Source organism: Eschrichtius robustus, chromosome 8 (genome assembly GCF_028021215.1).
Source record: "Eschrichtius robustus isolate mEscRob2 chromosome 8, mEscRob2.pri, whole genome shotgun sequence".
NCBI lineage: Eukaryota > Metazoa > Chordata > Mammalia > Artiodactyla > Eschrichtiidae > Eschrichtius > Eschrichtius robustus.
The window spans coordinates 91,707,348-91,734,793 of NC_090831.1; the positions used below are offsets into that span (position 1 = coordinate 91,707,348).

The 27,446-nt window shown below is 35.1% G+C and overlaps 2 protein-coding genes across 4 annotated transcripts in view; one reads left to right on the forward strand and one right to left on the reverse strand.

Moving 5' to 3' along the window:
* The window catches only part of LRRN3 (leucine rich repeat neuronal 3), a 37,615-nt gene extending 30,312 nt beyond the window's left edge, over positions 1–7,303 (forward strand). The window contains exon 2 of the mRNA XM_068549312.1: positions 4,418–7,303. Coding sequence (XP_068405413.1) covers positions 4,777–6,900 — 2,124 coding nt within the window. The 5' untranslated portion in view covers positions 4,418–4,776 and the 3' untranslated portion in view covers positions 6,901–7,303. The remainder of the gene's footprint in view (positions 1–4,417) is intronic.
* IMMP2L (inner mitochondrial membrane peptidase subunit 2) overlaps positions 1–27,446 on the reverse strand; it is an 895,893-nt gene that overhangs the window by 460,416 nt on the left and 408,031 nt on the right. The window lies entirely within an intron of this gene.

Consider the following 27,446-nt stretch of genomic DNA (forward strand, 5'->3'; position numbering starts at 1 on the left):
ATGCTCTTTACTAAAGCAGGTATGTCAGGCTATCATTTCTGATGATGATGATAATTAAGAAGTCTAACCTAACTTCCCTGCACCTGACTCTATAATTACAAACAAATTGCAGATTCATAATTTGTATTTCCAAGTAGATTTTTTAAATGGAGCAAAAGCACTGACCAGCAGATTCAAGTATCTATACTCCCTTGACAGTCATATTTCTCATTGTAATGTATTGGCATTTGGGTTTTGTCCCTTGTGAGTTTGGTTAGTGTGAATCACACCCTAGTCACTATTAGTAGATTGATAAAATTAATTTTCTAAATTTGAAAAGCTGAAGTCAAAGGTAATACCAGCCCTTCCTAAGAAAAACATCACTACATTACCTTCTGTTAAAATAATTTCATAGCATCTCTACATATGTATGCAATATGGCTTACTAGAAAGAGCTGCAGGCCTAAGGATAAAACCTGGGTTCTAATCCCACCTCATCAGTTATTAGCTGTGTGATTTCAGGCACATAGGTGTCAATACCCTTACAAATAAATAAATAAATAAATAAATAAATAAATAAATAAATAGTGGTTAAAATCCCTCTCCAATCTATTTCAAGGCCATTATGAACATAAAATAATGAATAACAAAGGGCTTGGAAAACCACAAAGCTCTAAGATGTAAGATATTATTACTGCCTTACTAACCTGCAAACAATCCATGCCAAATAATCCATTAGTGAAAGTATCATAATCATTTTCAAAAACATGAGAAAAAAATCAATATTACAATAAAGGCAAAATTCACATATCCTCTGTTGTACTTCCCATACTGACAATTTCTTCCTACAGACCTGGAGAAATAAAATTTGAATTTGTTCACCACTTTAAGAACTCTGCTTATTTTCAAAAGCTTGCAGAATAAATATAGTTCAAATAGGGTTGTTTCTGGCATATGGCTATGCCAAAATGATGAAATGAGGTCAGAATAGAGTTTCTAATTAAACATAAATATAAATTTAAGAAAATACAAAAATTTTAAAACAAAATGTGGTATTATTAGGTTAACATCCCCCTAAAAAGAATGTTTCACCTTGAACATTTCTAATCCTCTAGTTAACAGAAAGGAGAATATAGGAGTCTTTTTGCTCTGCCAGAGAAAGGGGATATAACTGGTTATTTGGCTGACATTATGATTGCTCAGTTCTCAACTGAGTGATTTATGGCAACATGCAGAAATTTATACTTTGTACCTAGGTTTCTTCTTCATTTTGAGAATAAAGAGGCAATAGATTGCTATTTTAAGTTTTATCCAGGCGCCTCTCCTATGTGCTCCCATTTCATCTCTGACACTGGATTGTAACCATCTGTTTACCTGTGTCTCCCCAGAAAGACTGAAAACTTATGAAGGGAAGAGACCATATCTAAGTCATCTTTTTATCCTCCAACTATTAACCCAATAACTGGCACATAAAAGGTGTTCATTAAATGTTGACTGGATAAATTGAGGAATAAACTAAGATATAATATTAGATTGACTTTAAAGTCTAGTTCCTCTGTATTACACTCAAATTTAATCTTTGGATTTAAGTAATAAAGGTAACACACATTCTGTGTAACTAATAGATTTACCCAAGTTAAACCAGTTGAATACTGAAATTAGGAAATCAAACAAACCGAATTGCTTAAATTGTATGTAGCAAACATGAATATGTACATTTATTAAGTAATATAATTCATTTATCAGTTCACTGAAAACATTTCTTGAGCATCTACTATGTTCTAATTACCATGCCCAGGAGCTGGCAGGCCTCAGGCTCTCAAGGAAGTGAGTGTCTGGTGGGGAACCAACTAAATATTCTGACAGAGGTGTGTGCTGGGGCCACTGAACGACCTCAGAGGGCAGCTAGAGTACAACTGGGGGAGGGGTTATATGGAAGGCTTCACAGAGAGGTGATGCTTGAACTGAGGGTTGATAAAACAGCAATAATTAATGTAAAACAAAGAAACAGGCAATCCAGGCAGAGAGAAAAGGGTGAGGCACCCACAGTTCTACTGGCAGAGAGAAGGCTGCATGCAGAAGAATGGCAGAAAATGACAAGAAACACAGAGAAAAAGAGGAGGGACCCCAGATCGTGGAGGGTTAAGGATTTATAAAACATCTTCAGGGAAGAAGCAGTTGTATTAAATTCTTTCCTCAAGGGGCTTAGAGCTTACTTAAAACAGATTAAGAGTAATAGGTGAACAGTATTTTAAAAAGGAATTTTGATCAGCAAATAGGTGAAGTAACAAAACAAAACAAACAAACAAAAAAAGCAAAGACACTTAATTCAAGATAACTTAGGAGTTATCTGAACTTCATGATCCAGTTTTATCACATCTCTTAAAGGATAAGAGGAGAATTAGGTGTGACTTTGAACTGTAAATATTCCAACAAATCTGAAAACCAAAGAATGTTTTAAATTAAAAAGAAAGTGTTTTATCTCTCTGTAGAGACCATATCTCCAAATACATTGATCTCTGTCACTGAAGTACCTACCTTAGAGTCACTCAACAATGCCATTATGAATGTCAATATTGGGCAGAGATGAAAGAAAAGAACAGTATTCACAGACTGATTATTCAGCAGACCATTACTACTGGTAGGCAAGAAGTCTCAGAATGAACAGTCCAGCCGTGCTCCAGCTGTCCTGCACACTTGTGGGGAGAGCTCATCGGCAGTCCAAGGGATGGAGTGTACATGTAAAAGTAATGTGGTATTTTACAATACAGCACATATCAAAATTGCAACTTGGTTTTAGATTGCTTATTGTTATGATAAAGACATCAGTAACCATTTAAAAGAAGGTACATCGAAGTGTCTGTATTAGCAATGTAATCAAAGTTACTTTTTCATTGTTAGTAACTAATGGAATGTAAGTTATTTTCAGGGAAAAATAAAACAGTCTAACATTAATCTGAATTTCAGTTAAGCATGACAATATACAGGTACAGCTACAGCAAGTTAGACAACCTTTTCCAAATACTGCAAAATTCAAGTCACTTTATACAAAGGAAACTATGGAGAGAAGTATGAATTAAAATGAAAAATTCAGCGAAATTCCACAATTTCTAGTTCATTTTATAATTTTATTTCTAAATGCCGTCTCCTGGGAACCTGAGGAACCACAGGCTAACTCATTTGATTGTAACTGAACAGTATTATTTGTTTATAAACTTTTAATTTTGCCTCTCTAAGAGAAAATAAAAAAGCCATCACTGAAAGGTTTTCTTTTTTTCCCCCCCTATAACTAATTGTCAAAGAGAACGACAAATAATAAATAAAATTACAGGCTATAAACAAGCAAATATTTGAAAACAACGAAAAATTCTGGCAGCATAATTTTTACGTTTAATGTAACTTCAGTCTTCTAAAGATCCACTTTCGCAGCCATAAAAAAGAACGAAATAATGCCATTTGCAGCAATATGGATGGACCTAGAGATTGTCATACTGAGTAAAGTAAGCGAGACAGAGAAAGACAAGTATATTGCTTATGTGTGGGATCTAAAAAAATGGTGCAAATGAACTTATTTACAAAACAGAAACAGAGTCAGAGATGTAGAAAACAAACTTATGGTTACCAGAGGGGAAAGGAGGGGAGGGATAAGTTGGGAGATTGGGATTGACATATACTATATATAAAATAGATAACTAATAAAGACCTACTATAGGGGCTTCCCTGGTGGCGCAGTGGTTGAGAATCTTCCTGCTAATGCAGGGGACATGGGTTCGAGCCCTGGTCTGGGAAGATCCCACATGCCGCGGAGCAACTGGGCCCGTGAGCCACAACTGCTGAGCCTGCGCGTCTGGAGCCTGTGCCCCGCAACAAGAGAGGCCGCGATAGTGAAAGGCCCGCGCACCGCAATGAAGAGTGGCCCCCGCACCACGATGAAGAGTGGCCCCCGCTTGCCGCACCTAGAGAAAACCCTCGCACGAAACGAAGACCCAACACAGCTAAAAAAAAAAAAACCAAACAAATAAATAAATAAATAGAGTAGCTATTAATTAAAAAAAAAAAAAAAAAAGACCTACTATATAACACAGGCTAGTCTACTCAATACTCTGTAATGGCCTATATGGGAAAAGAATCTAAAAAAGAGTGGATATATGTATATGTATAACTGATTCACTTTGATGTACACACCTGAAACTAATACAACATTGTAAATCAACTATACTCCAATAAAAAAAAAAAAAAATCCAGCCTATCCAATGTCTGGGCCAATAACTATTAAGGACAGTCATAACAAGGATAAAGTCATCAAAACATACTGAATTAACTGTAAACTAAGAATATTATATATAAGATAATCATAATTAGTTAATGGATATTGTGTTTTTTTCCCTTTGGACTAATTATTTTTCTCTTTTTTCTTTTATATTTTATTTTATTATAGTTAGCATCATGCTGCTATTCCTGCAAGTACTGAACAAGCATGGGATTTGAATATTACACTCTTAAATAAATGAATTGCTTAATTTCCTGTGACCATCTATACATACTCCATCTTCAAAAAGTATATCAATATTCTATCATAAAGGAGATAGGAACCTTTTCTTCAATATGCATGACATTTCTGGACAATGCAATTGTGGCACTGGCACTTTTTTCCATGAAGAAAATCTTTGCAGTTCTATGGCATTCATCATTTGACAAAGGCAACTATTTTCCTTATCTATCAGCTCTTACTGATCTTACTAGCAGTGACCCTGGAATCCTTAAGGACCCATTAAATCTCTGAAGAAGAAAGCTAAGATGAAGGACCTGCCACTCCAAATTCATGTGCTACTTGGCCTAGCTATCACTACACTAGTACAAGCTGTAGATAAAAAAGCAGATTGCCCACAATTATGTACGTGTGAAATCCGGCCCTGGTTTACACCTAGATCCATTTATATGGAAGCGTCTACAGTGGATTGTAATGATTTAGGTCTTTCAAATTTCCCAGCCAGATTGCCTGCTGACACACAGATTCTGCTCCTACAGACCAACAATATTGCAAAAATTGAATACTCCATAGACTTTCCAGTAAATCTTACTGGCCTGGACTTATCTCAAAACAATTTATCTTCAGTTACCAATATTAATGTAAAAAAGATGCCTCAGCTTCTTTCTGTGTACCTAGAGGAAAACAAACTTACTGAGCTGCCTGAAAAATGTCTGTCTGGACTTACTAACTTACAGGAACTCTATATTAATCACAACTGGCTTTCTACAATTTCACCCGGAGCCTTTATTGGCCTACATAATCTTCTTCGACTTCATCTCAATTCAAATAGACTGCAGATGATCAACAGTAAGTGGTTTGAGGCTCTTCCCAATCTGGAGATTCTGATGATTGGGGAAAATCCAATCGTCAGAATCAAAGACATGAACTTTAAGCCTCTTATCAATCTTCGCAGCCTGGTTATAGCTGGTATAAACCTCACGGAAATACCAGATAATGCCTTGGTTGGACTTGAAAACTTAGAAAGCATCTCTTTTTACGACAACAGGCTTATTAAAGTGCCCCATGTTGCTCTTCAAAAAGTGGTAAACCTCAAATTTTTGGATCTAAATAAAAATCCCATTAATAGAATACGGAGGGGTGATTTTAGCAATATGCTACACTTAAAAGAATTGGGGATAAACAATATGCCTGAGCTGATTTCCATCGACAGTCTTGCTGTGGATAACCTGCCAGATTTAAGAAAAATAGAAGCTACTAACAACCCAAGGTTGTCTTACATTCACCCAAATGCATTTTTCAGACTACCCAAGCTGGAATCACTCATGCTTAACAGCAATGCCCTTAGTGCCCTGTACCGCAGTACCATTGAGTCTCTGCCAAACCTCAAGGAAATCAGCATACACAGCAATCCCATCAGGTGTGATTGTGTCATCCGTTGGATTAATATGAACAAAACCAACATTCGATTTATGGAGCCAGATTCACTGTTTTGCGTGGACCCACCTGAATTCCAAGGCCAGAATGTTCGGCAGGTGCATTTCAGGGAAATGATGGAAATTTGTCTCCCTCTTATAGCTCCCGAGAGTTTTCCTTCTAATCTGGATTTAGAAACTGGGAGCTATGTTTCCTTACACTGCAGAGCTACTGCAGAGCCACAGCCTGAAATCTACTGGATCATACCTTCTGGTAAAAAACTCTTGCCTAATACTCTGACAGACAAGTTCTATGTCCATTCTGAAGGCACACTAGATATAAGTGGCATCACCCCAACAGAAGGGGGTTTATATACCTGTATAGCAACTAACCTGGTTGGTGCTGACTTGAAGTCTATTATGATCAAAGTGGATGGCTCTTTTCCCCAGGATAACAATGGATCCTTGAATATTAAAATAAAAGATGTTCAGGCCAACTCAGTTCTGGTGTCTTGGAAAGCAAGTTCTAAAATTCTCAAATCCAGTGTTAAGTGGACAGCCTTTGTCAAGACTCAAAATTCCCATGCTGCCCAAAGTGCTCGAATACCATCTGATGTCAAGGTATATAATCTTACTCATCTGAACCCATCAACTGAGTATAAGATTTGTATTGATATCCCCACCATCTATCAAAAAAGCAGAAAACAATGTGTAAATGTCACCACAAAAGGTTTGCACCGTGATCGAAAAGAATATGATAAGAGTAACACCACAGCATTTATGGCCTACCTTGGAGGTTTTCTGGGGATTATTGGTATGATATGTCTTTTCAGCTGCCTCTCTCAAGAAATGAACTGTGATGGTGGACATAACTATGTGAGAAATTACTTACAGAAACCCACCTTTGCATTCAGTGAGCTTTATCCTCTGATCAACCTCTGGGAAGCAGGCAAAGAAAAAGGTACAGCATTGGAAGTAAAAGCAACTGTTATAGGTGTGCCAACAAACATGTCCTAAAAACAACTAACTAAATCTACTTCAAAGAAAACTCAAAACTGTGGTTGTACTTTAAAAAAAAAAAAAAAAGGCAGAGAAATATTACTTTGAAGAAGGAAGTTTAAGCTTCACCAATGCTGCTCCTGACCAATGGACATATGTACAAGTTCAGCATTTTAATTAACTGGCTTCGAAGGGTACTGTGGCAACCAAATAAAACAATTCCATTTTCTAGAACTTTCATGTAACTTTTATGTCTGGACTACAGTTAAAGTGGACAAAAACATTTCTGTATTTTTTTTAAGTATATAAGAGTAGTTGAACTGAGCAATACCTCCTCCTGTGTTGTATTACACATGTTAGCCACGAGTTTTTGCAGTGACCAGATAAACTTGAATTGACACGTGGTGTAATAAAATGGACAAATTCTGTAGAGTAGACACAGTGAATATGTGGACCTCTTTTATAAGGAAAAATACATTTTGGATTAAAATCAATTGCTTTTGTCTTGTTTTTGTTTCTAAATAAAGAATAATTTCTGGGAAATATCATTTGACCAGATATCATTTAAATGACAATGTTTTCAAAAAGTGTTTTTCTATAATGAAATTTGGAATGCTAAGAGTAAGACACTTTTACTGGGTGATGTAACTACATTTTTATAATGCACAAAAATGGATTTTAGAAGGCACTTTATCAATATTGAAAGGCAATAATAACATTGTACTTAACCCTTTATTGACAGAAACAAATCCTCTTGGAAATTATGTATTCACTTATAGATTTTCTTTTCTTAACAAGCAGCTTTTGGAGTGGATTTAATTATTAAGTTCATATAATGTAAATCCAATATCTAAGGAAATGAAAGTCTTATTTTAATAATTGGTAGTAGCTCAACATTAGGCTGCTTGCTTTGCAGAAAATATCGCCAAATTGCAGTAGGACTTATGATCTAGGTGTAATTTTCAAATCTTGCTGTGACTGTAAACACTTAATGAGCTTCACTGCAATAACAAGCAAATAATCTAATAATCTTCTATGTTGCAAATACAGCAAGGAAACATGTTCTACATGACCCCCAAAGAAGGAGGTTTATATACTTGTATAGCAACTAACCTAGTTGGTACTGACTTAAAGACAGTTATGATCAAAGTACATGGTTCTTTTCCCCAGGATAACAATGGATTTTAGAATTTTAGGAGACTAGGATTTTCTGAGACTAGGATTTTTAAATTTTATTTTAAGATATACTGAATTCATAGTGGAAGAAGTTCCAGAGTTCAATAGAAATTTAAGAGGACAGTTTTGCTCATGAAAAGCTTCTGAGACTTAGAATAAAAGAAAAAAATTAAGTGCAGTTTTCAATGACTGTAAGGCACCTAAATAACACAGCTTAGAAAAATTGAAAATCATTGAATTGAAGTGCTAATAACAGTACTAATTATTTTAGAGTCTTATACAGAAAATACAAGACTTTTACCTGGAAAGAACAACCAAGACTTTTAGGGCTTTAGTCATATTTACAAACAAAAACCCATAGTCCTACAAAACCAATGTATTTGTGTACAAAGAAAACATCCTGAAACAATAAAAAAAAATCTACAGAGGTAATAAGCCTTACTTTTTATAGGCAAATTGCTTATCTCTACAAAGCTACAAGTTGCTACTTAATCTGCTACAAGCTGCTACTTAATCTGTTCATAATCAAGTGTTTAAGTTTTCTTACCGTAGCTTTCTGCACATCATCAACATGTCACTGGCCTGTAAACATTTCTACCACTGAAATCATATCAATTTATATGTTAATACTAGACATTTGCTTTTGTGATAGCACTAACAGTTTCTAATTAAGTATTAGCTGTTTTTGACAATGTTGGAAAGTAATTGTTATGAACTTTTTAAAACAAAAGGACAACTGTGTTAATTTTAACACAACCAAAATATGAAACTTGCTAATTAAATGTGTTTCCCAAACACAAATTTTACAACCTGATGAATCACTATCACAGAGAGGCTGACATTAGAATTTATCAATAAGACATGCTCATACTTCACAAGAGGTTTCAGCACCACGGACAGAGCTTTTTTAAAAGAGCCAGGCTATTTATCAAAAATAGAGGAGCTGAAATATGACCTATTAGGATGCAGGTATTGTATAGGTCAGCAAGAACTTGCTCAGGTTTCTTGTATGTATCTATCTTCATGAAGAACTATACCAAACATGGTAAAGCTGAGAATTCATTTCAAGCTACATTTTTCTTAGAGAAATTGCAGTAAATAAGTACTCTGAATAGATACCTAACGGTGAGCACTAAAATGAAGTATTTTTGTTACAGCTGAATAAATACAGATGCTCAAAGCAAATCATGATCCTATTTACTTGCTCAAATTTTAATCTAAATTGCCAGTGAGAAAAAGAAAAAAAGACATTTGCTTCAACAAAAGAATGGCATTTCATACTCCCTATATTACCTCCTAAACCTCACATAAAGTTAACTAAGCACTGGTTAAAGTACTCAAAGCATGTAACTTACAATTTGGTGATACCAAATGGATACAAAGGCAAACTCTGCCTATAATAAATAAAATTCTAAAGTTTATATCTCTATGAATACCACATGATCCTCTCACATTGCATGAAGGAAAACATTTTTTTTAGAAAAAAATAATTTTACAAGAATTACATATTTTATAATTTACACTACAAAATAAATCCAAATTTTCTATAAATAAGCATGTCTAGTTGAATACAAAAATGCATACAATGTGAAGCGAAATGTGCAATTGTCAGCAAAGCTGAGTAACAATATGCTGCCAGTCATATGTAACAATTTTACTTAGAAAGAAATGAAATAGATTTATGGTACATATGTCAGTCCGTTGATACTTACTGCAGTTCTTAAATTTATTCTAATTAGGTAAAAATTTCTTAAGCAACACTATATAACAGCAAGCATAATTTTAACATTATAATTCCTTAGTCTATTCATTTAACTATATTTTCTTTTGTTTATATTCAATATATATGTATTGTATGGCTATTAGTCACTGGAAAAATAGAAGTGAACAGGACAAATTCCCCACCATTAAGGGGCTTATATTCAACTGGTTTGCATTCTGGTTATGTATCACTGATTTCACAAATATGTGTTAACTATGTTACCTAGTGGAGACCCAGCTTCAATCCATACTTTCACAGAATGGTAATGTTCAGAAAATCAGATTTTTTTTCTTTGGTCTAAAATATTTTATTTATCACAACATGTTGATACAGGAACTTAATTCAAATTTATTATTGATTTTATTCACGATAGATAGATAGATAGATAGATAGATAGATAGATAGATAGATAGATAGATAGATAGATAGATACTAGCCTAACACCATCCTCAGACTGGTTAAATAAACAGGCATGTCGACTTACCATAAATTATTTCTAGGCACAAAAACATGGATAACTATTATGTTTCCCCTATTTTCAACATAGAATGATCACCCAAGAAATGTAAGTCAAATTCAAGAAGGTAATCTAGCGCTGCTAAAATATTTATGTATTTTATGAGGAAGACCAACTTACTCTATCCACTCTTATAAAATCTTCCAGGGCTTCCCTGGTGGCGCAGTGGTTGAGAATCTGCCTGCTAATGCAGGGGACACGGGTTGGAGCCCTGGTCTGGGAAGATCCCACATGCCACGGAGCAGCTGGGCCCGTGAGCCACAACTACTGAGCCTGCGCGTCTGGAGCCTGTGCCCCGCAACGGGAGGGGCCGCGATAGTGAGAGGCCCGCGCACCGCGATGAAGAGTGGCTCCCGCACCACAATGAAGAGTGGCCCGTGCTTGCTGCAACTAGAGAAAGCCCTCGCACGAAACGAAGACCCAACACAGCAATCAATCAATCAATCAATCAATCAATCAATCAATCAAGTAGCTAACAAAAAAAAAAAGAAAAGAAAACACCGGTTCCTAATTCCTGTGCCAGTACCCATTAAAAAAAAAAAAAAAAAATCTTCCAACAACTATGAAGAAAAATTCCATAGATTAGCCTTTTACATGAAAAATTATAAGTGACAGGTCAGTAACCAATAAAGCAAAAAAACAACTAAAAGTTTAAGAGCATATATTTGCTAAAGAAAGAGAAAATTCCAATAAAATGTTCTCACAGCTGTCATAAACAGCAGGAAAAAACTCTCATTGTATATGTAAACATAAAGCAACATCTTTAGCTTCATCACAATGCTGACTTTCTAGGAGACAGGGAATTATAAATAGTAATTATATTGTGGCTACATTTTCTTTGATTCAATCTCTGTCTCTCTTGTCTCTCTTTCTCTAACTTGCCAAAACAAATGATAACAAATAAGTAAAAGTTTTTTCAAAGAATATGGTTGTTACAGGTATGTTTAGTATATCAAGCGTGCCAAATGGTCATTTGGGGATAAATCTAAACAGAAAGACTAAAATGATCTTCTCTTTCAAATGGTAGTATTTTCACCCTTAGTTCTATAGCCCCCACCTTTATAATATCATTTTACCCAGACTAATGCATTGCTAACTAGGCTGTTGCTTGGGAGCATGGCAGTATTGTACTGGAATGAAAAAGCCATGCCTGTCATGGAGTTCTGGAAAATGAAAGAAACTGACTCCAGTTTCAACACAATAGTGGCTACTTTCGTGTGTTAATTTGAAAAGTGAGGACTTTATTGTTAGGGGTGACCACCAATTTGGTTTATATTATTTCTCTGAAGCAAGGGAAAAATAAAAACACTATTTGTACACAGGAATAAAATGGCAAAATCTGAGTTAATTGTAATAGCCACAAATATCCAATTCCAAGTAAAATTATTAAAATACAAGCTTTAAAGAAGAATATTCTAGTAAAATATAGATTTTGTCCAAAATCTGGCCTAAGCATTCCATTAATGATATAACAAAGGTGCTTTTGAATTGACTAGTAAGCATTCAGTATGCTCAAGTGAGAAAATACATGAAATAGAACACAATTCCTTTTTATTACTACTGAAAATAGACAAGCCCACAGAGATTTGAATCTACCTATTCTAGTTCACTTTACATATATATCAGAGGGCTCTTAGCTTACCTTTGAATAAAGCCATATAGCCAATACCAAATAAGGGGTCATGTATGTAACAGATACTTTGATACAGTTTTCTCTTAAAAGCAAAGTGAGGTATTCAAATAAGTAATAAATTCAGAGCAGATTTATCACATATGATTTCAAAATTATTGTAGTGTGGTCCAGAGTAACAAAGCATAGCAAAAAGAATTGTGGTTAACCTTGGCAAGTCTTTCAGAAGAGTGAACTCTAATGGCATTTGAAGACCTCACAGTGCTTTGTGTCTTTATCTTTTCTAACTCTAATGCATCTTCAAGAAACTAATACCATTATGTGACCATTGTAAGGAAAATCCAGCTTCTCATTAAAATATATGGTTCGGTGTCAAGTCATTGATTCAAAATCCAATTGTGATATCCATTTATAATGTTTATCAGCCTCTGCAACAAACAATGGAGTAAACTTAGGACATAAATTGACCCTCCTAATCCTAGCACTGAAAGAATCAGAGTGTAATAAAATAACTTTCCTGTCAGTTGAGGTACCAGATTCAAGGTTGGTAAAGACAAACAGTTCTTAAACCATCAGAGGTGTTATTACTACAGGAATATGATCAAACACACTGAAAGAGTTCTTCAAAAGAATACTATATAAGATTGAAATTCACTATCAAAACTGGGATTAAAGACAGATACCTCTGGTAAACATCCCTTTAATAATGATTACAGAGAGGAGTCACGTAGTCAATAAAGAACAAAAAAATCATGTCCCCAAAATAACTTTAAGGCTTCCGAGATGCCCATCCCTGTTTCCTAGTCAATCAACAAACCAACATTCCAATATATGATTTTCACATTAAATTGTTTATTAGAGTTTAAAAAACACATTTACATACAAAATGCATGAATTTATATAACTATGTGATTCTAACTACCCAATTCAAACCCTTGAGTGTAAAAATAAGAATCCTTCAACAGAGAAAAGGTATAAAAAATAGAAGGGAATAAAACATTTATTTCTTTTTTCTATCAAAATCCTTATCTACATATATTCATAGAGATTTAATAGACTGCATTGAAAAAACGAGCTACATCAAAAACACCCGTGTTAGATAAGGGGAGTTAGGTCCTTCCAACCAATGGGTTACGTGCATCTCAATCCAGGCTCAGGCCTGAAGTCACAGTGTGATGCTTGAGAGATTTGCTTGGCACATATAATGCATAGCAATTAATAAATATATTATCAATATTATTGTATTTGAATAAATATACATTCATATTTCCTTGAGTAACAAGATAAAAACTAGAAAAGAAGGAAACAAACACTTACTGAATGCTGAATATGTGCCAGACTAAAAATTTGCTATGGTCGTGAGAAATCCACTCCAGATCTAAAGGAGAAGGGGTGTGGGAAAAATGAATATTTACCATCTTACTATGTGTCAGGCATACTGAGGAACGTGCTTGTTCACCCTCCTGGTCTCTGTTTCTCTATATGCATGTCTGTCTCTCACATGCGTGCGACACACACACACACTTATAGTAATTCAATTTTCATGAAATCTTTGTGGGCTCATTGTTAACACTCTCATTTTATACATCAGTCTCAGAGAAGTAATTTTCTTTCCCAAGATAATAATATCACAGAGCAGAAAAACCAAAAGGTACAACATCATGAAAAATAATAATACCCAGGTGCTTTTCTGGCATGCCATACAAAAAATAACTAATAGGTGGTATTTTGAGGAGGGAACACTCCATCAATAGTATACCAGATTCATTAATTGTGCTATTGTCTTCTAACTATCTCCATCAACATGTTCACTTATAATATTCCTATGTCAATTCTGCATGAGGGATTGGGGTAATGGGCTCCAGTTTGCCAACTTTCAGTTATTACTTGCCAAAGGCACAACTGTGAGCACTGGTTTAGCAAAAAACAAAAACAAAAACACACACACACACACACACACACACAAAACAAAACAACCTCCAAAAACCTGCATATATTATAAATTGAACTTTTAAAATAAGCATATTCACTAAGTACTCACTGGCTGCAAGGTACTTCTAGAGACTTACAAAAGACTCTTCTGTAATTATTTCCATGCATCCATTTCACAGTCCCCATGCATAATGCTCTCCTGTTTTTCTATCCCATTACAGAAAAGTATAGTCAATTACCTGTTTTACTTGTTTTCTGACTCTAGCTTATATTTGTCATACATGATAATTCTGACCTTAGAAGGAGGTGCATAAAGAGTAAGGACTGAGGGGAAAAATTTTTCCCTTCAACTTTCTGCCAACATCCCCATCCTTACATGTATTGGTGCCATAAACACTAACAGCTTAGAGGGTCACAAGTCAGTGCACTCTGATAGAGTTTAGTCTGTTGGACGACTTGTAGTCTATTACAAATGGGTTCTGAGGGTTCTAAGTTATGAATTGGAGTTTATGAATTGATTCTGAGGAGTTCTAATAAATGAATTTGTTCTAGAAGAACAAAACTAATTAATATAGGATAGATAACATGGATTATTTGTTCATAAATGGGGCTGCAAAAAATATTAAATAAAAACTTGACACCATCAAACTTATCCCTGAGATTAAAACCTCCAATGCCCATATAGGAAGTTGATTGTCTCTATGTCCCAGTAGAAGAAACAAGGTGAGTCATTAAAACAAGCAAACATTTCCACAGATTAGTAAGCTTCTATGAAATTAAATTGGCATGCAGATTTTATCTGTAGAGAAGTATCTCAGTATTTAATGAGTACTAATTTTTGCTTGCTAATATTTCATAGTCACTATGCTGAACCCTGTTCTCATTCCAAAGGTACCACCCCACCTTGATTTTTTTTTTTTTAATGAATCATTGATATGGCAGAACTCCTTTGCTACTATTATTTGGAAAATAATAGTAGTAAACTTTCTAAACAGAGAAGCAAGGAGCGGCCCATGTTTTCATTCATACATGATTTTTTCCCATGCGCTCTTCATTTATTGAGGATCTACTATGTGCCAGACATGGTATTAGCTGCTAGAGATGCAACATTGACTGTGATAGACAAATTCCCTGACATCATAAAACTTAGTCTACAGGTAGATACCAACAAATGAATCTGGTAATTGCAATATAAGTTAATAGAAATATGATAGGAATGGGGATAGCTTACACATATGCTGGGGTACAGGTTATTATAAAGGAGCCCAGAAAGGGTTCTAACAACTAAGACTGCCTTTACACAATCTCCCAATTAAAAAGCTGAGAAATGTTGGGAGCAGGCTAGGGACAGTGTGAAGATGACAACAAGCTGAAGAATTTGAATAGCAACAGCATGCTGAGTAACTGGGAGAAAGTTCTGAAGAAGGAAAAAGCCAGAGCTGGCTTCAAAAGATAAATGAAGATATGGGTAAAAAAATCAAACTGTACTTGGTGCTAAACATGGTGGAAACTAATGTCCCAGGGAAAATGACTAGGTCAAATTTAAAACACCAGGACTAATTTATAAGGCTACAAATATTAGTTTTCCATATTTCACGCCTGTCTCCCTCTATAACCAAGCCCCAGTTTCTCATCCAATCCCTAGTCCTCCATATTTGGGAATATGAGAAGAAGTGGGAAATAAAAGAGAAAAGGAAATAGACACAGGCACACTCTGTACACTACTCCTCAGGTCTCCCCTAATCTGAAACCACATCACACACACAGAGAGACTCTCAAGACCCTTATAAGCATACACTCAGACACAAACCATTCATGTTCAGAGTAAGTATGGTCCATTATATGTAAGATATCCTATTTTCAGATATTAAAAAAATACACCTCCCATGAAATTAACAGAGGGTCAAAATGTTACTCCAGCTCTCCACTCTTTCCCCAAAGGGAAAATAAATGAAAGAGACCTTAGGTATTCTGGCCAGTTTTGTACATTAAAACCCATGTAATGTAAAATTAGGGTCTATGTGTTTGAATTTAAGACCGATCTAGTTCTATTTCCACTGTTAATTGTATTTCTCTTTCAGAAATTTCACACATATGTTATATAGAGTTTAATAAGTATAAAAACAGATTTGGGAACACCAGGAACAAATACTGTGTCTCATTTCCTTGCATTATGTTTTCTACCATACCAGACATAGTTCTAACTGGATCTCATAGATATCACTTTCCTCAGATAATAGAAAAAAAATTGCTCTCTTATGTTTCCAGTTGAGACCCTGAATTCAAAATAATTTAAAATAAGAAAGAGTAGAATAGGTAGAAGTACTCACCCACATGAATAGGACACTCATTCTACATTTTTTATGGTTTCTCAACACTGAGCTCTCTTAAGAAGAAAATTTTATTAAGATTGTCTAACACAAGTCTAATATAGATTACTAAAGATGTAAATTATGTCAATAATTTTAAGTTTAATTTTGAAGATGTACTTAAAAATTAATAGAGGAGATAAGCATTAATAGACATAAACGTAATAGACATAATAAACTTAACAGAAAAGATAAGCATTAGCATAAAAATTCGGAAATACTTTCGCTATTAAATTTTCTCAAAAAGGTTTTGGGAAACTGTGATACAAAGACTATTAAATTAGTTACTTTTCAATCCTTCAAAATCTTTTGTTTGAAAGGTCTGTTGGAGGTTTCTACCTGAAACCAAGGTGGGGTTGAAAGCACATCCACCTTCTCATGATATTTTAAATGCCGGGGTCTTGGTATGCCCAGAAAGACTCCTACAACACTCTGAAGTGAGCTCCTAATTTTGTAGAGGACTACAATTCACCATGGAAAGTGTGTCTGTTTCATTTCACTCTGGTATGAATAATAGAGAAGCCTTTAGATAAAATGATACTAAGTAAACGTAACAACAGAGTGATTTTTGTTTTATTGATACGAGTAACTCTGCCCCAGCGCTAGGCTGCAGTACTCAGGTCAACTGTTTTTCAGTGTGACTACTCACACCAGGTAAGAACATGTATGTGGCTTAGCACAAACTCTCATCTCATTCTGGAAAAAACAAGTCAAGTTTTAGGTTCACTGAAGCCAGAATATATAAAATACTAGGTCTATGAGATCAGTAGTCCTAGATGTCGAACTAAAGTTACAATCTTAAATGTCATAAAGCTTTGATTACACATTTGTCAAGTACTTTCTAAGATATAAGACATTTTTACATATGTCTGACATTTGAATATATCCTCCGTAGCTACTCTGTGATTTCAGAAAAATCATGCTAACCTACTTTGATGAATTATTGGTCCTGGCAATGGAAATATCAAATAAAATTATCATCAAATTTGCAAACCCACTGAATCTTTCCCCTGCTCCAAGGTGAGCACTGTCAAACACCTGTGCATGCTTTCACAGTGGCAATGGGCTTATCAATAAAGATTTTTGCTATAGTGGGAAAAGCCAACCCTATGATCTTTAAATAATCTGGTTTCAGAAATGAGTTTTTATATTAAACCTCTCCTAAAGATCTCCTTGACTTGAAATTCCAAGCTTAAAATAATGATGTCACATTATTCCTTTAAAATATATTATTTTAAAGTACATAATTTTATATTATTTTGCCTTAATATATTTTACTACTAAAGTAACATGTGATTATTATACAAAATCAAGAAAATACAGAAAAGAGAGCCCCACATTCTTCCTGTCCCCCTCTTACAAAGCCTGTCATTCTGTCTTCCACAAAGTTTATATTATCTGACTCTATTCCTTCACTCTTAGTACAGACTAGAGGTGCCCAGACTGTAAAACTGGCATGAAAGACCTCCAATCTCAGGATGAAAGAAGACTTCACTGCTCACCCCATCATTTCCTCACCCAGCCCCAAAGCTCCCAATGACATGATTGACAGATATTACCATCCTCTAGTATTGTACATCAGTCCCTTATGTATCAGCCTATTACATTTTTGCAAAGCTTTAGGAGTAAAAAGATTTTCACTCTCACGTTCAGCTGAGAATTTGCTTCTTTCTATTTTTCACTAGTTTTATTTTAGGGAGCAAAAAAAGAATGAATTTAATGTATGTACTACAGGGCAGCCCTGCAAGTCGATCATGCTATCATGTCCCTATATGTTCTTTGCTCCACACTGAAGAAGTCCATGTCCTTAAAGCTATTCAGGTCAGTCTTCTCTGAAGATGATCCAAGTCATCAAAGTCTCTCTTAAAATACAGTACCGCAAACAGAATGCCACCCTGTAGGTGTGCTAAGCTCTCTATTTGGTTGGGGAGCAATGTTAACAAAATTCCTGCACTGTTTTCAATCGAAAGCAGAGCCAACTCTAAGCAGACGAGGGTCTTCATACTTGAGGCCAAATCTTGTGGTTAGCAACATCACCAAGACCAGCATCACCAGCACTTAGTAAACACTAAGCCCTAGCAGACATATAACCTAATTTAACCCCCATGAGGAAGGTTCTATCAGTAGCCATATTTTATATGACAGGTGAGAAAATTTAGGTTGAGAAAGTTTAAGTGACTTACCAAGATTTTGCTAGTAAGTCTTTATGGGTAAGAGGGATTCGGTCTCCATGTAAAAGCAAATTGACAGGTTGTTAGTTTGCTAACACCCACTATAAACCTTGGAATTTCTCATATGAACTGATATGACCTCTTAGATAAAAGTCACTCAGCAGGTAGTAGGGGTGGGTATTATGATAACTTAATTAGCATCAGCAATTATCACAAGAGCAGAAAATTAAGAATCTCTATAGTTAGAAATAGTATTTCATTGATAGCATACTTTTGGAAATAAAGCCTGACACAAACTAAGAACTGGAAAACAGAAACAGAGCGATTACACCTCCATGATGCTACGGTCATTAGAGAAATTGATAGAACTACAAGGCTTTCAGTCAACAAAAGAAAGACAATCCCAAAAGGAAAACTAATGAAAGGTATTCCCATACATCAAGGTTATTCCATTGCTTAACTTACTAACAGTAGTCTAATCCCATCATAAGTTAACAGGATGCTGAGGAGAGAAGTATAGATGAGAATAACTAAAGCTTGTTTTTGTTTAGCTATTGGCTTCTAAACTTGTTTTTAACTGTGCTCCACATTAAAGTAAATATAATACATTGTGACACACACATAAACAAAAATTAAGTTTCACAAAAAAGATTCTAACTGTGCAATTCAAATTCAGTATATTTTCTATTCTATTCTAGTTCTTTTTTTTAAAAAAAATGTTGATATGATCTGTTAATTGATTTTATTAACTACCAATTAGTCATAACCTGCAATTTGAAAAACATTAAACACCTACCAGTACCCATGGTCAGGAATAAACCACAAGTCAAGAAATATCTGTGGAATTGCCATTTAGTTTCTCTTTTTGTAGTTATTAGTTCAAAGCTTAATATTATTTTTTTTTTCATTCCAACATAATAAGGGAAAGTAGAAGAGAGGAAAAGATGGCAACAGCAGCTACTGAAGAGGTGCTTTGTGAAGGGGAAGAGGAAAGAAGAGCATGTAACATGCATACTGAGGCTTAGAAGAGTTGAACAACTTGCCCAAAGAAGGGCTGGGATTAAAACCCAAATCTACATGACTCCAAAGTTCATAATTTTCACATAGGTTAGAGAACAGTCTACAGGAATATAGTTAATATTTCTAAAATGCATCTGTCTGATGATACTACACTAAACACCTCTCAAAGGACAGGAAAAAAATCTTAAAATAATTAAATCAGGAGACTATCAGATAAACTTTTTATAGATTTCTAAATAAGAACGTACACTGAATGGTAGATTCCCTGGCTGTCAGCTGGGAATGTTTTCTTGAGTTCCATTTAAGGAAAGGAGGAGTGTAGTCATTTCCTAGGACTGCCACAAGAAAGTACCATACAGCCTTCTCCCCTGTGTCTATACCCAAATCTCCCACTTTCTCTTATAAAGGAACTAGTCATTGGACTAAGTTGATTATGTCTGCAGAGACCTTATTTCAAAATGAGGTCATATTCACAGGTACTGGGGTTAGGACTTGAATATGTCTTTTCTAGGGACACAATTCAACCCACTACAAGCAGATAGAAATGGATAAATCTAGGATGTCAACTATATAGTTCTCAAAAATTGGAAAGTTACAAAGATACACAGCAGCTCAGTTCAACTTCAAATGGCCACAGGGAACGGATGGAACAGTGTTAAAACTCCCTCCATCTCAGTTCTTTGACAGCATTTACAACAGTGTAACAAAAATGCAAACCAAAATAAAGTAAAATTAACTTTCAAGGAGGATTCATTCTGTGTTCAGTTTATACTAATTATCATGCTGAAAGAGCCATTTAGATGCCTTATAAAAAATTTTTTTCTGTTTGAAGGAATTTTTTAAATCAGTGTTTATTTAACTGCTGATGATCCATTTCACCATTCCCTAATCATAGCAAAAAAAGATGTTAAGCCAGAATTACAGTTTTCCATCAGGCAAAACAAAACTTACACAAAACACTGGCATATTCCTTTATATACTTAGGAAGATCAATTTTTTTCTCTTTCACACTTTCGGACCACATTGCTCAAAGTAAGAAAAGGCAAATGTAATCAAGCTTGATAAGCCAGAAGCAGACAAATGACACGAAAAACAATAATTTGAGGAGTAAAGAGATTAAATTACCACCACAATGCTCCAAATAATAAAAGTACGGAGTCAAAAGCAGTTCAGTTTCTTAAGACCAAGAGGCATTTCAACAGCTTTACCAAAGACCAGAAGTCAGTGTTTATGCTTTGTAAGAACTGTAATATGAATGAATTAAGAAATTATACTTTTAAAAATCTCACTTCGAAATACAGTTGGAATACAGATGGGATTCTCTGACACTTCGTGCCCTACATTAACTCGTGGGGCCAGAGGACCAAAGCAAGAGGGAAATAGTGTGCCTCCCTGTTTAGTTGTGGTAGCTACTTTTTATTACATGGGCAATATAATTCATTGTTTCTTATGTAACTGCTAACCTATCTTAAATTTTAATAGCCATCCATAAACAAACAAATGATATCACTTGTTCCAATCGAGGTGTAACTTACAGATGGAAAACCCTGCAAAATGACTTGCAATAAATTAAAATAATCCTGAAGGAAAAGTGGAACATAGCTAGAAAAAGGTTAGAGATAAGAGATAACTTACTTGTAAAACCCTTTAAGGCAAAAGAGAACTGCCTACATCTATATTCTAGGAAGGAAAAATCTTGAAAATTAGGATGCATTCAAATGCCACAAATATATCAGAACATACCATACTGCTAAAAATGTTTCAGTTAACATGATTTTAAAAATTTATCTCCATTGAAACCTTTACTTAAAATTGTTTGGCTATTGTGGAAAAAAACAGCAAACAAATGAATATGATGTGCACTTGATGTCAAGTATTTCATGAACAGAAGGGATAAATCTGGAATTTTTATCTTTGCCCTATATACATTGTACATTGAAGAAAATTTTTTGGAACTGAGCTAATAAAAGGCTAAATTAAGACACAATTTTAGTGCTCTGGGAACCTCAGCAGCACTACTACCCAGAGGCAAAAAGCCTAAATGATTCTATGAACAGGTAATAAACCGTAACAATGGCCAGAGCCTAGGCTAGGTTGATATTTCTTTATTCATTGGTATTTACTATGAAATTAAAATGTTAGAAGCTGCAGGATATACAAGGATGAACCAGATATGTACTTGCCCTGCAAGAGTTTAGAGAATTATCTATGATGGGAAAACTACACAGGAGGAAAGAGAGTAAGAAATGCTACAGCAATTAAGTAGCTTCCAGATATATTTTGTGAAAATTCCAGGTAATAGTAATTAAACTGGCCCTGATATGCAAGATAACCATCTCCCCTATCTAAAAAGTTGTTTTTGTAACAGAAGACACATAAAATAGTGCCTGTTCTCTTTATAAAAATAGGAAAAAAAATCTTCATTTTCTAAAACAGAAAAAAGTACATTTTCCTCTGAATTAAAAAATCCTATTTTAAGCTAGGAAAAGAGAACGCCTATTAAGATGTATTTCACCTGCTACAAATGTGGTTCACCTCACAATTCCCCAGCAAAAGGAAAAACTAGGATATTCTTTCTCTGACAAGATTGCCTTATGCTGTTGGCATTGCTACTTCGAAAACTGAAACTCTAATTTTATTTCTACAGCTACCTTCTAGCTTTCTATTGTCTCATCTACTAAACCCCAGTTACCATTACAGTTCAATTTCCCAGTTACCATTATAGTTCAATTTCCTAGTTTGTTATTTTCTCCGAGAAAAATGAACAGGAGCAAAAAAAAAAAAAAAAAAAAGAGCAGAAAAGAAAGGAGGAGAGACAAGAACAGAACACATCAATCCTGAAAAAGTGAGACACAAGAAACTAAAAAGCAAGGTAAGAAAAAAGGAACAGACAACGGGCAGAGTTGGGGTGAGAGAGGCAGACAGAGAGTCAGGAGGCGTTGAGAGGTCAAAGCCCTCTGTCCACTTGAAGTGTTAGCTTATTTGCCCTCATTAAATACTGCCTTGTCTCTGTTATCACCTGCTCAATACTGCCCTTTAGAAAATTGGTTGGCAAAGGCAGATATGACACGAAGTGGCAATGACCTGGCTAATATGAACCTTTTGGAGAGGAACACATATTCCTGAGCCCAGGTGAGTCAATACTAGATGTCTTCTGCATGCACATTCAATCTACAGGGTTCTAAAATCTAAACAAAATTCAAAGTCATAGCTGTGTGCCTTTCAAAAATACTAGACTTCACTTAATATTATAGATTTGCTGTTGAATAAACAAAAGCTTGGAACACAAATGATGAGAAAGCTAAAAAATATAATTGGGCAGGGGTGAAATAAGTTAACAGGGCCAAGGCATTTTGGCCAGATTGCATTTTGCAATTTGGGAAATATCTCGACTCTCACAAATGTCATAGGGTGTGAGAACTGAAAATATTTCCATCTGCCTAAACTAAAGGAACTATTGCTCCTCATTCATGCTAATGATAATTCCATGCTGTTCTCCAAGTTATTAAGACTATTCGGTTGCTTGAGAAGAAAAATTGTCTATTCTTCCCCTGAAAGGGTAATTTTAAAGACACTTGGGTAAATAGCTGAGTGACAAAGCAAAGCAAAATTTAATATCACTGAGGGAGCTACTAGAAATTGTCTCTTCTTATCTACTCTACTTACAACAGAGGAAAATATCTATGACACATAGTATAGAACTTGGATGATAAAATGGTATAAGAATCATGAAACATTATGCCTTTTTCATTGAAAAATACATGGTTCATTGGTGGCAGAGTAGGACTAGCACACAGATCTTCTGACTGTTAATCCAACAGTCTCTACACTGTGCATCAGTATCCATAAATTCTGGCATATTTGGGACTGAGAGAAAGCAAAAGAGAGAACATTAACTCAACTATTGTTTCTGGTGGTACTACCATATTCCAAACCTATACCACTAATACTAAATGTTAAAGTCTTAGATACAATTTACTGACTAGAAATAATATTTTGAAGAATGAGAATTTAGTTCCCTTATATACTTCCACATTTTCCCTCTCAATCTTCGCTCAAAATATAATTTTACCAGAAACTTTTTGTTAAATCAACACTCATATACACATATTATAAATTCTTAGGGCTAAACCACATAGTATACTATGACTATGATTACACTGTTTCCTGTACAGTTTTGGATTCCCTACAGATAATCATTGCCTTTTTTTTTTTTTTCACTTGCTTAATTTTCAATGTACCTGGAACATTTCATTCTCAAATTCTGTACAGAACTATAAATCTGCTAACATCTCTTGCTTAATATAGTATCCTTCCCATTCTCTTTATCATTGTGGATTGATGTTTTCTTTTTATTTCTTATTGCTATTTTAGTGACATTTCAAGAAGAGAAGATAAATGCATGTGTTCAATCAACCATATTTAACAAGGAGCTAGAGATTGATTTTTAACGCCTGTATGCAATATTGAAACATTAACAGATGTTAACAATTGCCCAAAGTCATGAAAGACAGTACCATCACAGTAAGTAGGTGTGGAAGAATTTACCGATTACAAATTGGTTTTGATTATTGAGGAAAATAACAGGTCAAAAATATAAGTCAGAATTTTCATCTTCATTTTTTCAAGAGAAGGGTTTGGATTTTAGTTTAATGTAAATCTTTCTCATTATCTCCAAATTTTAGATTAACGTTTCTCAAACTTTACTGTGCTTATGACTCATCCTGGGAGCTTGTTACACTACAGATTATGTTTAAGTCTTCATTTCTAACAAGCCCCCAGATGATACCAATGATTTTGGTCTAAGAACTACACTCTGACTAGCAAGACTTTAGAAAGTATCATTTAACCATGTTACAAGAAGGGTAGAAACTGGAGGAGACCTACTCAAACATGGAAAATATTCTTAGCACATACCTTAAGTTTTCCAATTCATGTTTCTAAGCACAAGTTCCCTACCAGAGAAAGCACAATGTCACCCAAAGGAAGAGGAACAGGCATTCCAGGTCAACGCTCACAATCCATGGTCAACTTGACTCACACCTGACCAGTTTTTCTGCACCAAATCAGCTGTCAACAAAAAGATCACGTGGAGTACTGGGGAACTGCATAGCATGTATGTTTTAAGGCTTCTATTCTGACACCAACCCCAACTGGCATTTTGCAATACATTTCAAGTCTGATGGTAACCACTCAAAGTTAGTACAGACCCCACAAGTTAAGGACTTCAGGGCTCCACAAGACTGCTGTCACTTCAGAAGCCAGCCACAAGCGGCCTCCCAGGTCACCGGCATATCTGACTAAATAGCTAAATATGGGGGCTTCTAATGACCACCCTCAGGATTGATAACTCTCTAGAATGATTCACAGAACTCAGAAAAGTGCTATACTTACAATTATAGTTGTATTATAAAGAATACAAACCAGACCATCCAAATGAAAAGAAGCATGGGGCAAGGTCCCAAAGGGTCCCAAACCGTTTCTGTGTTCTTTCCCCGTTAAATCCGGGCATGTTACCCTTCCAGCACATCAATGTGTTCACCAACCAGGAAGTTCCACTGAGCTCAGTGTCCAGTTGCTATTGGGATTTTGGTCATGTGATTGAACTCAGTCTCCAGGGAAGTTGGGCTGATATCATGTGGCTCAAAGCCCTAACATTCTAATCACATTGGTCTTTTCAGCTGACCAGCCTCCTCCTGATGCTACCTAGGGGCCCATCATCAGTCACTTTATTAACGTAAACTTAGATGTTGTCCAAAGGGCTCATAAATAACAAAGACATTCTTATATATCCAAAGCCCAGGACAAAGACCAGTCAAATTACTATACAAGAGCTTCCATTCATTATATTTGGTAAATTTCACTGCATTCCCTTTTACCTTAATTAAGATATAAATACATTCTTATTAGAAATGAGTTAAGAGAGAAAGTGAGGTGATAAAGACAAACAATTTTAAAAACTGAATTCTAGTTTGGCTCCTCACTCACCTGACAAATCACTGTATCTCACTGAGTCTTAGTTTCCTCCCAATATCAGTAAGGGACTGAATTGAAAAACCTCCCTAGCACTTTCTAACTTTAATATTCTATAATCCCATGAGTTTACAAAATCTGCTTTATTCATTTGCCCAATTACGGAGTGATTTTGCTAGCTGCCAACAATATCGCCTCCTAGGCTGGTCAAAATGAGGGCTATTAGAAATATCTTTGTGGTAATTATAGTAAAATGATATTCCAACAGTCAAGTCAAATGATGGGGGGTGGAAAAAAGGTTATAGTATCAGCTTGCCCTGAGCTGCATAATTTTCTAAGCCCTAGTCTCTAAATTATCTTCTTCCCTAACTTTAAAAACTAAAAATTAACTCTAGCAATTAATTATACAGATTTAGGAATACATTTATTATCATTTTCTAGGACTTTACTGCAGACATTACGGATTTGGAGTTAAAGCCAAATTCCATACCTACCTGTGTCAAGGAAGGCAAAACAATATGAAACTATTTAATCCACCATAAATTAAGGAGAACATAAAATTAGACAGAGCCCTCTAAACTTAATTATCAGGTATCCTTCATCTGTCTTTCTCATTCCAACTCTATTGATTGTTATTTGAACAGCAAATATCTTATTATTTGAAATAAGAAACTCATGTATTATCTCTAGTATCAGAAGTATGACAAAGCTGTCTGCATAATTCCAATAAATGGAATAATTTTATACACATATTGAAGAAATCAGAAAAGGTACAACAATCAGGGTTCATTTTGCTATTTTTCTTTCCTGAACAGGACAAGCAGATCACTACAATGAATATCTACTGTGAATTTACAGGGATTCAGTTGGAAAATAATTCATGTTAAACAGAGGTTCTCAACATCATTAACAGAGACTGAGAAACTGGGCCAGCGTGCATGAGAGCATACATCATAGAGGTCATGTGTGTTAATGAGAAAAAGAACATTTATTAGCTTGCAATTTAAAATATAAAGCACTTCTCCCTCAATGGCTTAAAATGGAACAATATCCTGTACCTGAGGACAGGAGAAGGCTGTGCCCTCAATTAGATGAACAACTCTCCTGGTCCCCAAACTTTTATTGTTGTAACTGAAATTTATCATCCTGATTTTATTTTTAGACTGTGACATCTCTGTTGTCGTGGACAGAGAGCAGAACATAACCCATCCTACATTACTGCCTACACAGGAGAGTCGTGTACCTTTTTTTCTTTAAGTTTAAAAATGTACATATTTTCTAAGTTCTAATTACTCAGTAGCTGAAGCACCCTATTTCCTAACTGTTGTGTGAGCTCTGATCAATGTTTTATGTTTGAATGTTTGTTTTGAGATCAAAAAAGACAGAAAAATGTTTTCAAATATAATTTTAAAAAATCAGAGTGTCTTAAGAAAGAGGGCCATTAGAAACTGCTCTTTTATTATGCAAATGAGAAATAAGCAAAAGCACTGATTTTAAAAAGAGGTGACATATTACATAATTATGGTACTATATAATAACTTCATAAGTTACCAAGAAGTAACTTACTTTTCTGATACATCCCCCGCCTACTCCCCCAACCCCTTCCCAGGCTAAATAAGTGGAGTAGATAGCCATGACTCCAGACCACACAGCAGTGACTCTTAGGTCAAAAACTCCAGGAATAACTCCGTGGCACCATGGGTTACCCTTAAAATACTGAGAAGCTATTCCCTGTAAAAGGGCAACAATTGTTGGATTATATTTTTTAAAAGAAAAATACAAATGCTCTATCCTGTCTACATTTTAAAAATCTCACCTTGGATCATTTTACAAATAGTTACTTCTTAGAAATTTATTTCCTTTGCTGCCAAGTTTCTTGTTCCACTGATTTCAAATGAAAGCATTCTTTACAGACACTTCTTACTGAGGCTAAGAGAAGGAATAATGCCTTTAATGAAAATGGCTCTCACAATTGAAGGACACCAAAGTAAACTGAAACCACACCCAATAACTT